Genomic DNA, 14,032 nt, shown 5'->3' with positions numbered 1-14,032 from the left:
TCTCTTCACAATCATTGCCCAAAGTTGTAAAAATTGATTTTTTACAAAATCTCAGAAACAAACAACAGAAGCAGTAGAAATACTTTCTTCTCACGCTCTCTCATATATCCTCCCGGCGCCTCCAATCTGCTCTTGCTTGTTTCTTTTAAATAAACGAGAGAAACCGATTAAGCGATAGTAACATACACACGATATATGAATCGCCACAATAAAAGTGATATCTGTTTCACCTAAATTTGAAACTATAGTTTCATTTTATTTGTTTATTACAATTTGATGTATATTGTATCCATGTTTAAACACACGTGCACAACTTTCAGCAAAAGAGAGAGAAAGAAAAAAGCATTTTTTGTATTTTCGAGAGAATGTGAGAAAAAAGGAAATTTCATATTTTGTTTACAAATAAATTGAGTGAAAAATAGTAGTTTTTGTCAAATTTTGATTAAAATTGTTTGTTTTGTAGTTTTATAGTGATAGTGTAATGACTCAAATGCCTATAGGCGGGTGGAAAGAATTAGAAAGTGACCCAGGATTGTTTACGTTGCTGGTTGAAGATTTCGGAGTAAAAGGCGTTCAAGTTGATGAAATATACGATCTACAAGAAACTATAAAAGGAAGCGTTTATGGATTTATATTTTTATTCAAATGGAATGAAGTTGGGAGGTAAAGTTACTCATATTTGTTGCCATATTCTCAAATGTAACACAATTATTGTTTAACGCATAGCTGTTTCAGCTGATGCTCTTTTCCAAACCTTTTACCCGTAACGTGTTTAAACGACTTTCGTTTTGCTGCTAATTCCCTTCTCTCATTGTTCCGAACATCTTTATTTTCACTAGCGAATTGTAAATTAAATTAATATTCTGAACACGATTACACAGATCGCGAAGAAAGGTCCAAGCCACAGTTGACGAACCTTTTTGTAAAGATGAGGAAATTGTCAACAAAATGTTCTTTGCTCACCAACTTGTGCCAAACTCGTGCGCCACGCATGCTTTACTAAGTGTGTTGCTAAACTGTGATGATGTGGAACTTGGTTCACTTATATCTCGGCTCAAGGTAAAGACGTGGAAACTTATGTTTAAACCTGAGGTTCAACTGGGTCCACCTGTTCTGACCCCAACACTGGTAGATTTTTGGATGTCATTTTCGTTATGAAATAACAGGGGTTATGACACCACACAAGTAATTATTCTGTAGAATATTAATCTGTCATATTCATCGCCAGCATGACACTTACAACTTCAACCCAGAGATGAAAGGATTCGCGATCGGAAACATTCCAGAGTTGGCGTATTCCCACAGCAAGTATGCGAGGCCGGAAACCAACCCTTTACTTGATACACAGGTCACTATACAATGTAAAACATTTGGCCAAGTTATTAATGGGTTGTCTAAATTGTCTGCCATAAACAAAACAGGGTGTTTGAAACAGAAACCGTTTTATACCGACTGTCTTTGCCCCACCACACAAGGATAAATAAGTTACATTCCCCTAAACCAACTTTCCCCACCAGAACAAACCTAACGGCCTCACGTCATCCGCACGAACGATTGAAGCGTTTCACTTTACCTCGTACTTTCCGTTCCAAGGACGGTTGTTTGAACTCGATGGTTTGAAACCGTTTCCCATCGACCATGGTCCCCTCCCCACACATGGCGCTTGGCATGATATGGCGAGGAGGGTTGTAACATCGCGGATCACTGCTGCAACCGGCGGGGAACAGTGTCACGATATTCGTTACAACCTCATGGCTGTCGTGCCATGCCAAGTTCAACATTACCGAACAAAGTTAAACCAACTTAAACACGATTATTCTTCTGTGAAACAAATAATGAACAATATTCTGGAGAAATCGGAAACGAATTGTGAAGAAATGTTTAAATTCGAACCAAAATATGAAACGCACATTGATGACAAACAACCTCATTTGTTACAAAACAATGGCTTCCAACATGACAATGGTGACAAAGATTTCGTTGAAATTTTGAAATCTAAAAAACTACTTGAACATTTTGATGATGATGTCATAAACGTCATTGAAACTTGTGGGACAGATGATTTGGAAACGAAATGTTCGTTAATATTGTGTGCGATGAAGCGCGGCGTGGATCGATGTGAGGTCTCGTTGAACGAGGAAGACGAACGAAGACATCGGTACAAGGTTGACCATGCACGAAGGACGCACGATTATGTTCCGTTCATCAGTTTGTTCCTCGCTATGTTGGAGGAGAGGGGGCATCTTTCGAATATATTGGAACCAATCATTCAACCGCGCAAACGAACGATCGTTCAACCGAAGCAGAAACGAAGACCGGAGAAAAGAAGATACAGAAGGAAGTAGGAGGGGGCGTGTAAAAGTTAGAAACCCATTGCCCTGGGTGTGTAATAGGCTCCCTGTCTTCGGGAGTTTGAAACAGGGGTGACATCGACACGATTTAGCCAATCAGTTTTAACAGGAAAACAGGTGTCTTTACAAACAAGCATAGCCAAAGTATATTGCATTCACCACATTAATCAATGAGGTTCCCTATGTTTGACAACTATGAGTGTAACTGTATTTTAACAATGTCACCCCAGATTTTACCCAAAAGATCGTATACTGCCTTTATTAGTATGGATTGAAACCCACCCGCCCCATGACTTGATGAATATTTCACGCTTGTAGAATCTTGAGCTTGATATTATTGGAACAATAAGGGCATTCCCCAAATATGATACCAAAGCTCCTTTTAACTCCAGGAATGCTTTGTAACCATTGAACTAAACAGTCGTGGTGGTAAATCTGGTTGCACCGCTCATCGTTGCATACCTGTTCATAAACACCATGTTAATATTATGCTCATGCACCATATGTTGGGTTATTATGATAAACATAAACTTTTCTACAAAATTAAATTTGTGAAAAAAAACTGAATTTCATTTTTTCCTTAAACGATAGCACATATTAGTTTAATTAAAACAATGAAGAGAAGGGAATTAGCAACAAATTGAAATTCGTTTAAACACACTATGGGTAAAAACTACTACAGTAAAAGCGTGGCTGCTAATCCTAACATACAGTAAACTCACAGTGAGTTGCAGGTAATTGAAAATTTAAAAACAAACTACTTGAGGAAGACTGTTAAATAAAATCCATAAACGAAACATAACCCCACAAATAATGACAACAACAACTATGTTCAAACCTGTGTTGGAGTTTGCGTTCCAAGTCTGTAACCATAACATATCCCACATTGTAAGTTGGATTCCATGGAAGTTGTGTTGGGAGGTTTGTGGAAGTTAATGTTAAACAAGATCTGGATGTTCTGTGTTGGTGGATGAATTATTTAGTATTTTGTCTTGTGTAGCTTCTAGCGTTACGTGTGTATCGCCAATTATAATTGCTCCAACATGTTGGTCACTAACGAGTTGTCCAAATTGTCAGCCATACATAAAAAAAGTTTACATAAAAACAATCACCCACGAAGTTACATAAGTGGTAACTTGTAAGCAAGCACGAGGTGTATGAAACAGAACACCCGTGTTATAACCACTGTCGTTGTTCTGCCTTGGATTCTCATTAAAATAAAATTACTTAAGTTTGTGCACACCCACCAACCAAACACAACTATGCAGCAGCCTATTCATCCCACCCCCCATACACTCCAACCTGGTATAGGGACAAACTGTCACTCCACTCCTGGTATCCTTGTTGATATTTCTCCTCAAGTTTGGCAACGGATGTTTCGGACCCGAGAAATTTACAATCCGGTATTTCTTCTGGATGTAGCGGGTTGATGTCGATCACCACCGATGTCGTTTGCTCTGGGGGGAGAGGGTTGTTTAATGGTTTGGTTTCGAACCAGACAAATTTTGTGGGTATATAAACCCAAAACCAATAAACCCAGTAAAAAGCAACAATAAGACCACGTAATACTATAATAGCTCCCCAAAAACAATTAAAAATAAATAAATATTGAATCGTAAATGTTTTGTGATAGAACAATACTCCATGAGAAAATAAAACACAACAATATTTAGATAAATAATTCTACCGAGAGCAATCCTAAACGAGGTTGAAGCATAATTAGGTTGTTCCGGTTCCAACACCCAACATTTATCCTTCAGTTCGTCAACCATGTCCCACAAACTTTGATGTAAATCAAGAACTTCAATAAACTGTTGACACAACGTCATCAAGTTGCTGCCGCATGCCCACACGGGTATGAATGGGCATGGCAGGTCAACCATAAACTCAGGGCTTTCTTGAGGATAATTATCGTTCAGTTTCAAACCAAAGTAATGCCACCGTTCACTATTGTCTTGGAACTGAAACTTTATTAGTTTGAAATCTTCGCTGATGTTGTTTAGTTTGTCCCAACCAACCTCCTGGGGAAATATATTAATGTTAGAAATTCTGGTAAAAACTATTCTATTACACCAAAGTTTTGCCATTATTTCGTTGTCTCACAAGATCGTAAATGTTGGGGGAATAAAATTAACAATTTATTTGCGTACCAAGAAAAAACAATAAACCACACACACACAATAAGATAATATACTTCCCACAAACTTACCTCAATTTCCTTCAACACCCTCCCATAATGCTTGTAGCAGTGTGAGGGTGAATGTTGATCGCTTTGAACACCAAGGATGGTTTTCACATCCGATATGAAGGTAGAAACATCGGCACAAGATTGAAGACTCTCGTTCAACAAGGGAAGATGATCACGGAGAATATGACGTAATTTCCAATCACAACAAACTCTTTGAGGAATTAATTTAATACATTATACCAGGGGAAGGGAAATTGTTATTGATTAGAAAGTTTTTGAAAACCAAGTCTGATTATGTTCCTCACGTCATAGTAATAGTCTGCACAATATCAGGACTATATTATTATCGACTAGTTTTAATTTCATCACATGGTTAAGACTAACCTAATATACAACAACCAACGCACACATATACATGTACCTGTACTTTACCGAGCCATGCCCCGCTTCCCCACGAACTTGCAAACGATAAAACTTCTCACCGTGTTTTACAAAACCATCGTAAACTGTTTTCGATGAATTTAATGCGATCGGTGAATTCATTTGTAATAAAGTTGGTTTTATTTACAACATATGGAATATGCAATACTTCACCATATTTGGATTGTTTTGATGAAAAGTTAATTTCTCCTTAAATCAGCTGTTTCCCGCCAAATATAGATATCGTATAAACGATCAGAATTTGGGGACAGAATTTAGAAACTGCTAACTTGGCTTAAATGTAGGTACTATAGTTTACAAATTTATTACAATTAAAGTTCTTTGTTGTCAAAGCCTTCGAAATCTTCGTTTCAGGGCGTTTGTAACATCTTGCTTAGCGAGACAATATACGACAAGCATAAACACTCCTTGTAGACCGTTTAAACCAGCGTTAATGTACATGAAGACCTCGGTGTCTTGGCCAGCGTTGACAAGGAACGCAGCCACCCATGGTATACCAAGGATTGGAAGTAAAAGAAACAATGCCCTTGCTGTGGCCGCCATGTTTAAGATACTCAACCGTCGTTGCTCACTCGGGTATTTCACTGAAGGTTTGTAAGATAGCGCTTGTTGTCGTAGTTTCCATATCAACGATGTTGTACGGATAAGTATGCACAAGTTTATGGTAAGTATGAGAGCAATTGGGACCACAGCTGCCCACAACACCATCTTTGATCCCACACTCAACCAACATCGTTGGTATTTATCCTGTGTGGGTGGTTCCCCTTGTGTGATATTGCACATTCTCTGCCGTTCCAATGCGTCAAGATAGCTTGGCGAGTAATCCATATACACGTCGTATGTAAATCCAACCGAAGCAGCCACTATAACAAGAACAAGCGGGAAGCACAACCCGAACATGTAGAGGACCCGATGCAATGCCCCAGGCCTCGACTCCGAGTAAGCAGCGAACCTTAGATTCCCTGGAGCAGTTTTCAAGTAAAGCAGAAAAGCTTCGACAAACATCCAGCAAACTGATGACGTCAAACAGAAATGAATAAACACGGTGACGACCTCGCACGCTGCTGGTGACGTAGTGGCCGCTGTGCTCGCAAGGGCGAATAAATGAAGCCCCAACACAGAGAGGGATAAATTGATCTGGACCATTGTTCTGTCACTATGGAGATTATGACGTACCAGTAGGAGGATAATCACGGTCGCCATGAGCGACGCCACCGACAGCGATTCGCAAACGATCGAAAATTTCTGAAAAATATTTTTATGTGAAATTATTGCAAAAGTAAAACGGCGATGGTTGATATTTTAGATTCCAACAACTTTAATGATGATACAGCATGGGTGTCCTGTGTTCTGTAACTACTGTTGTGTTTTGCTGCTAACTTCATTCTCTTCGTTGTTTTAATTAAACGTATCGTAGCCAACGTATGAAAAGATAAATACAAATTATGTTATGAATGACGAAACTTTGGAGATGGTTAATTAATCCAGTGACACCCACAAACCTGCAAATTATAAGATACCGTCAGAAATTCAACCGACAAAATAACGGAGAACATTGTTGCATGGCTCCATTTACACGTCACACTGTGTTTGCTTTCTGGCGACACCGTGCGGCAACCTTCACCCGACCACACCCCTCGCTTGGTGTCGCGATACACACATCGATACTTGAACGATTTCACCCGTTGTTGGGCATGTAGGAACGATCCATACCTGGTTGCGGTTGGTTGAATAATTCACGATGCTTTCAATACTAAGTAGATGACGTAACCAATACCACCCATAAAGTTACATACGTGGTAACTTGTGGATAAGTAACATTCAAACAACTGTAACCACCTACCTGTCTTGGTGTTCTTTATAATGTTCTTGTTCAATCTTTTGTAGGGTTACGTCATTCGATACGTCATAGGAGATGACGACACCCGTCGCTGGAATGACGTCATTGGTGACGTAATCAAGCAACGTCACATCAAGCCAGGTTGAGTTGATTAAATAATATTCGAAGGTTCCTGGGTTCGAACCGCGGTTAGATGGATAGCTACGTAAAACAGCGGTCACTCACCCCCCACTTGTGTCGCCATGGTGACTTGTGACGTCATATCGAATGAACTCTCTATCGCCACTAGCGAACAACTATCTTTACTGACGTCACCAGTCCTCCATTGTACTTTGTGTACGTCATAGTTACGTAGATGATCACCGTCCAGGTTTACCTCCATTGACGTCATACCACCATCGGTAACATCCCCTTTCATTGGAACGCTAACAATGTTCATTGTGACGTAACCCCATGACGTCACATTCCCCACACCACCATGTACGTAACGAACATCCGACGCCAACCGTTCATAACCATCAATGTAATCGACGATGGTTGAGTTTTGTAATCGTTTCATCTCGGGGTCGATAAAAGAATCAGCCCCTGTGACGTCATAATCAGCATTATTGATGTATTCTTACACGGTGTCAATAATGCATTCACTTTCAACTACACATTAAAAAGATCATTAAAAACAACCACCCACAAAGTAACATACGTGGTATCTTGTAAGCCGGCAGAAGGTGCATGAAAAACACCCGCGTTATAACGACTGTCGTTGCCCCACCACACGAGGGTTAATAAATTACATTCATTCACACTCATACCCCACCTTTGCAAGTGTTGTTGTTGAACCAATACCCCGGCCAACACAAACAAACCCTCTTATCGTCCACCCACCAACATTCAGCGTACACAGGATGACATTCAATACAACGTGGTGGAGTGATGTACACGAAGCTGCGGTTCCTGGGTGACGTCATCGTGACGTAATATAAACCATATTTAGAATTGTATGTATACGTTTATCGTTTTAGAAGAAGAGATAAATTTTATTGGATAACAAATTTATATTTACAATTGTAAAGAACAAAGTATAAATTATGTCGTCATAAACGCTTTTAAATGCTCCTTCTTACGTAACACTTGGCATTGAATTTATATAAGGTAGTATGACATCACAGTCACTTCCGGTTGGTTTATCACGTGCACCTGGTGTTTATGACGTCAACAATACTTGTCACACGGGTGGCGCCAGATGTTTCTGGAGGATTTTGTTCGGTTTGTTTCCTTGTTGTTACGACGGTTGAGGGTGGTGGGGTGGTTGCTGTTTAAGGAGGGTTGAATGTAACTTATTCATGCTCGTGTGGATATGGCATATACTATGGTATAATAACACGGATGCTCTATTTCATGCACCACATGTCCGCTTACAAGTTACCATGTATTTTGTGGGCGATTGCTTTCTGTACGGCTGACAATTCGGACAACCCATTAGTGATCAGCACTAGAAATAATACATATATGACGTAACGATGCTCACTTTGTGACGGAAGAATCGTTGATAGATTTTTGATTGTTAGAACATGAAATTTCTCTGTGACGTAATCACTATTGTGCGTCGCTGCAAAGAACTTTGACGTCATATCCTGTAGAAGAACTTGGGTGACGTTGATCACGTGGTTGGATTGGTTGTAGGTTGTTATTGTTGTTGTTGTTGTTGGGGTTTGTGGGTTGATGGACCACAAGTCGACTTCTCGTCCCATGGTGTCGCCCTTGCTGTCCCTGGGTGTAACACATAAAGGTTGGGGGTGAGTTAGCAAGCCGTATCGTCCCGGGAATTTAGAAACCAAAGCGACCACTTTTACCGAACAAATATGTAGACTGTACAAATATAAGGTACATTATCTTGACAAGTTACAATGCCAAACAATCCAACTGCTCATCTGCGAAGATCGTATTATTTATACTACAAACAGAAGGGAATTAACAACAAAACGCCTTCTTTTGTAAAGTTCTTCAAACCCATATAAAAATACTAACCAATATTTCTTCCCGATCGTCGCATTTTCCACGAAATCCTGATGAACGCAAGCGTAATCGTTCTGCCAATCATATTTATTCTTCTGGTGAGCGAAGTCACTCAAGGAGAAATATCCAGGGGGGCAGTACAGCTGGTAGAACCAAAACTCAAGATCGGAGAAGTGATCGTCCCATTTCTGATATCCGTATGAAGGGGCAACGATTCCCCCGCCCTGTAAGTCTCTGTGTGGAATAATCATAAAGTTACATACGCGGTAACTCGTAAGCGGGACGATGTGTATGAAACAGAACACCCGTGTTATAACGACTGTCACTGCCCCGCCATGCGAGGATAAATGAATTACATACGTGGTAACTTGTAAGCAGGCACGAGGTGTATGAAACAGAACACCCGTGTTATAATGACTGTCGTTGCCCCACAACGCGAGGATAAATAAATTACATTCATTCAAACGGGCATACGTCACACTTGCATACGCCACTCTTTCTGACGTCACACTTTCTTACGTCACACTTGCATACGTCACACTTACTTCATGATAAGCATGGACGACCCCAACGTCTGGTCGGTTTGTTGGCCAACTATCTTGAAGCCACCGAACCCATCCAACCGCGGTTGCCAAATCTCGAATATTCCTTCAATAAAACAAATACGATCCATCTGTGACGTCATAACCAATCCAATCTTTCGGCCGTTGTGTTCAGCGACGTAAAGATGGTCTAATAACAAACAATATCAGTGACGTCACAATACACACGTCATCGTCCTACCTTCGATTATTCCGTTTGTTTCCAAACAAAGCAAGAGAATAATTAAAACGCAAACCCGCGGTATCATGATGCAGCTCGAACACGCTCAGCTTTCTAGAATGAATCACTCGCGGTCGCAATGCATTCGGAAACGTTTGTGACGTCACAAATGGAATTGAATGCGACATCTCATGCGTCGAAACATCGCGTTTTCAATTGAAGGGAATAATGAATCGAGGTTCGTTGGAAAGAACGCGGAAAGCGTAGTTTGATGTCAATAGATTGTATTCGCATGATTATAATGCAACACCCATGATTATAAGGTTAAGCGGCGTAATGTTATAATGTGGGGATATAGGTATGCATGACGCCATCAGCGTGACGTCATCAACGTAACGTTATTATTCGTTGACGATCCTCGGTTTAGCGACAACTTTGAACCTATATGGGACATATATGATGCTGTTGACGCCATCTTTGAATTCGGGAAGATCTTGGCTCTTAGGATCAGGGAGGACCTTGAACCTTTTGATAATGTTGGCAAGGAAGAGGAAGATCTCAATCCTCGCCAACTTTTCACCAAGACACGATCTGCATCCGATTCCAAACGGGATCACTTTCTTGGAAGGAATGAACTTCCCGTCTTTATCGATGTGACGATAAATGTTAAACTCGCTCGGATTCTTCCAGATATTTGGATCGTGGTGAACTGCGTGGATGTTCGGGAATACCTGGGATAATACTGTGCATTATGACGTCATTAATATTTAGAAAACAATCACTGTTTGAACAATTCTAAATAAGCTGCCAATTCCTTTGACCTCGTAGTTTTATTAGTCTGAACTTTTATTCGAAGAAATAAACAGAAATATGATACTGCTATATAATGTTATGATGTCGGATATACACATCAAGCGTAACAACCTTTGTCCCCTTCGGTATGACGTAACCACCGATCTCTACGTCATCACTAGCTCTGTGAGTGACAGACAGGGGGACAAGCGTCTTGAACCTGAAGATCTCTTGGATAAAAGCGCGGAATAATGGAAGTTTGTCTCGCTGGTCGATGCTTGGTAGGACTTGCTCACCTTGGAAATATGTTTTAAACAATTAAATGTAACTTATTTATCTTCCGAGGGGGGCTACGACAGTCGTTATAACACGGGCGTTCTGTATCTTGCACCTCGTAAAGTTGCTACGTATGTAACTTTGTGATGTTTTTTAAAGGGGTTTAATTCATGTTGTATCTAAGTTACCAATGTTTTCAAGCAGCTCTTGGTAAAGTTTCTCTTGTGTTTCCGGGTAATGGATCAACGCCAACAACGCCCACAGTATTGTGTTTGTGCTCGTCTCCGTCCCAGCAATAAACAAATCGACCACCGCATGTTGAAGCTGCTTCTCCTGTGAACAACATGATGCACGAGTGTTTATGTTTTCACCCCAACTTACATGAAACCATGAATCTTGAGGTGAATGTTTCTTCATCTCCACAAGAAAAGCATCGATGTAATCCCCGGGTTCGTTCTCATCAAGGTTCTTCTTGTGTTCCAAAATCTCTTTGCGACAAAAATCTAAAGGAAAAGACAAATTTATATTAAAATTTCATCAAGCAGTAAGTTCGTTGTTTTGATCAAATTCACCAAACAACAAGATGGCGTTATAATTGGTTGACCCTACGAGCCACTGATGCACGCAACATACCACGCCACACACCACGCAACATACCACGCCACACACCACGCCACATACCACGCCACACACCACGCCACACAACGCCACACACCACGCCACATACCGCGCCACACGCGGGCACTGATGTATCTAACCTAATATTCCATTCTGCACGACATAGAACTTCTCCAGCGATCGTTTGAAAGGTTGTATGTGTCTCATTGCTGGGTAGAAGATCAGAAAATTGACGTGTTCGGAGTTATCGGGGTCGCCATAGCTGCGGATGGGAATATTTCAACTACACTGATATGTAATACACAAGTGACTTACCAGTTAAAGCTGCATTGCACAAGGTGTTCAAACTCGGCGTCGCCTGGATCGTAAGTTTTCCCGAAAGCTACACTACTGATGACGTTTGCCACTACGGTTCCAATCACCATCTACGTCATCATGGTAATTAGAAGGTTTACGAAATATAAATGTATTTAACAGTCGTTATAACACAGGTGTTCTGTTTCATACACCTGGTGCCTGCTTACAAGTTACCACGTACTTAACTTATTTATCCTCGCATGGCGGGGCAACGGCAGTCGTTATAACACAGGTGTTCTGTTTCATACACCTGGTGCCCGCTTACAAGTTACCGCATTAATTGTATCTTCTGCAAAAGGGATTATTGTTCCTATAGCTTAACTTTAAACATATTCACACAAAGCAGCAACCCATAATAATCTACCACCAATGTAACCTTAACATCGGTTGCTTTTTGATCCAAATCTTCCAAAGTTCTGACGAGATCTTGAGCAACTTCAGACACTCGTGCTTCCATCGTTCGCTTTCCAATGCCAAGCCTGTTCACAAATAAGACCTTAGCTATATAGTAGGGTAGGAAAGATGGGACAACTTTTCAATCTATATTCTCATCTCATTTAGTGATAAACAAAGAACATTCAAAGAATTATAAAACCGTATCCTCTAGAGGCCGTTGTTAATTGTTTGAAAAGCATGATCAGGATATTTGATATTATGTGCTAAATGTGTCCCATCTTTCCCCGCAGTACTTAATCGGCTGCCCAACTTACCCCCGTAGAGCGGACTGGCTAAATGTTCTGACTTCCAAAAACTTTTTATGCCCGTCAGCGAAACCGAAGCCATACCCGTTTGTGTACTGCTCCACTATTTGAAACGTTGGTCGTGAGTTGAAATATTGAAGGTTTTTCACGAATGCCTGAGTGGGGTTTGAAATTAGTAAAGTTTTTACTTGATAGGTCAGCGGGCACAAGGTGTATGAAACAGAACACCCGTGTTATAACCACTGTCGTTGCCTCGTCGTGTGAGGATAAAGAAAGTTACATTCATTGTCATGTTTCTGCAAAATTCGATGTTTGCGAAGTAAACAAAGAACTTTTCAATAACCTCGGGCCGATGGTTAGTATATAACAAGTATGCCTGGACAAACCAAACACAGTCGGTGGTTTAAGTTGAACGCCAACAATAAACATATAGACCACATGTCGAAGCAATGGAGCCAGCGGCGTTTAACGTTAAATAAGAAGAAACTGTTTATAAAGATACGAACGACAATAGTAAATACAATGGTTACAAAATATATTAAATCTCAAAAAGAATCACCAACAAAGTAACACACGTGGTAAAAAGCTGGCACGAGGTGTATGAAACAAAACACTCGTTTTATAACGATTGTCTTTGCCCCGCCATGCGAGGATAAACTTTTTCCTAAATTAAATATCCAACATTACACGTTATAGGCCTATATAGACTACCTCATGCATCGTTTCAAAATCGTTCAACACAACAGCTTCGTCTTGACCGAACCGAGCCGACATGATCGGACCATATTTATCACGTGACCATCTTGCTAAAGTTTCTTGGGGGTATTTCCCGAAGAATGGGGTAGCCCCCATCACGGGTATTCCCCTCACTCCAGGTGGGTACCGGGGGTGGGGTAACTTCCACCAATAATAATACACCAATATAACAAGGGTGAGCAACCCCATTAAACATGTTGTCACCCAACTAGAGTACAACCCCCATAAACAACCAACACTTTCCACATCCATTGCACCACTCGTTCAAAACTAAACTACGAATGTTCCTCAGCGATCGCCGACGTTTCTGCACGCTTGGTTGGCTTTGATGTGACGTCAGTTTAATTGTAAGGGGACAATGGTCTATTGCGTCATAGAGATATAATTGTGACGTCACATATTTTCTCTGTTTGTTTGTTTTTAAAATATTTTCTAGATTTCCATTAACGTCTACGTGTTTATGGGAGTTGTTCTCTAGTTGGGTGACAACATGTTTAATGGGGTTGCTCACCCTTGTTCTATTGGTGTATTATTATTGGTGGAAGTTACTCCACCCCCGGTACCCACCTGGAGTGAGGGGAACCCATGATACCCATGATGGGGGCTAACGTTAAGTACCAACAATATTAAAGCGATGAACATGGGTTGTTGTTGTTCAAGTTTGGTTCACACACGATATATGGCTCGGTTCCACAACGATTACGATCCTTTCTGTTGAACAACCCTCCACCAAACCTGCATCGAGTATTTACGAACTCGAACCCCGGTATTCCAACTGCATGAAATTAAAGAATTCAGAAATCGAAATTGCGGCAATTTGTTTGAGGTTTAGCAGTGACGATTTTATTTGTCGCTTTTATTGAAGTGGGTTTTACCCGTAGCGTGTTTTAACGACAGTTGTTTTGCTGCTAATTCCTTTCTTTCGCCGTTTAATAAT

At 40.6% G+C, this 14,032-nt stretch overlaps 4 protein-coding genes across 4 annotated transcripts; 1 reads left to right on the top strand and 3 right to left on the bottom strand.

The window, feature by feature from the left end:
* The first annotated feature begins 415 nt into the window (after window positions 1–415).
* Window positions 416–2,686, top strand: LOC149729159 (ubiquitin carboxyl-terminal hydrolase BAP1-like). The gene is made up of 4 exons (XM_089888074.1): window positions 416–663; window positions 882–1,059; window positions 1,229–1,348; window positions 1,518–2,686. Exons 1-4 carry the CDS (start codon window positions 482–484, stop codon window positions 2,343–2,345), a joined length of 1,308 nt encoding a protein of 435 aa, XP_089744200.1. The 5' UTR covers window positions 416–481; the 3' UTR covers window positions 2,346–2,686.
* On the bottom strand, window positions 1,846–5,095 carry LOC149729158 (E3 ubiquitin-protein ligase FANCL-like). Its single transcript, XM_089888084.1, has 6 exons — window positions 4,961–5,095; window positions 4,561–4,750; window positions 4,039–4,372; window positions 3,654–3,808; window positions 3,190–3,309; window positions 1,846–2,813 (listed from the first exon to the last, which is right to left on the bottom strand). Exons 1-6 carry the CDS (start codon window positions 5,080–5,082, stop codon window positions 2,658–2,660), a joined length of 1,077 nt encoding a protein of 358 aa, XP_089744210.1. The 5' UTR covers window positions 5,083–5,095; the 3' UTR covers window positions 1,846–2,657.
* Window positions 5,044–9,777, bottom strand: LOC149729157 (adhesion G protein-coupled receptor E3-like). Its single transcript, XM_089888057.1, has 10 exons — window positions 9,617–9,777; window positions 9,379–9,565; window positions 8,846–9,067; window positions 8,346–8,587; window positions 8,015–8,129; window positions 7,635–7,771; window positions 7,046–7,405; window positions 6,824–6,992; window positions 6,483–6,693; window positions 5,044–6,225 (listed from the first exon to the last, which is right to left on the bottom strand). The coding sequence occupies exons 1-10, from the start codon at window positions 9,681–9,683 to the stop codon at window positions 5,308–5,310; spliced, it is 2,628 nt and encodes an 875-aa protein (XP_089744183.1). The 5' UTR covers window positions 9,684–9,777; the 3' UTR covers window positions 5,044–5,307.
* A 76-nt stretch (window positions 9,778–9,853) lies between these two features.
* Window positions 9,854–13,387, bottom strand: LOC149729156 (cytochrome P450 2B11-like). The gene is made up of 9 exons (XM_089888066.1): window positions 13,051–13,387; window positions 12,349–12,494; window positions 12,015–12,117; window positions 11,597–11,706; window positions 11,422–11,543; window positions 11,045–11,166; window positions 10,852–10,996; window positions 10,520–10,683; window positions 9,854–10,326 (listed from the first exon to the last, which is right to left on the bottom strand). The coding sequence occupies exons 1-9, from the start codon at window positions 13,345–13,347 to the stop codon at window positions 9,997–9,999; spliced, it is 1,539 nt and encodes a 512-aa protein (XP_089744192.1). The 5' UTR covers window positions 13,348–13,387; the 3' UTR covers window positions 9,854–9,996.
* Between the last annotated feature and the right edge of the window lie 645 nt (window positions 13,388–14,032).

The sequence above is a fragment of the Ciona robusta genome, chromosome 11 (genome assembly GCF_009617815.1).
Source record: "Ciona robusta chromosome 11, ASM961781v2".
Lineage (NCBI taxonomy): Eukaryota > Metazoa > Chordata > Ascidiacea > Phlebobranchia > Cionidae > Ciona > Ciona robusta.
This window is presented reverse-complemented; position numbering and strand designations above follow the sequence as displayed.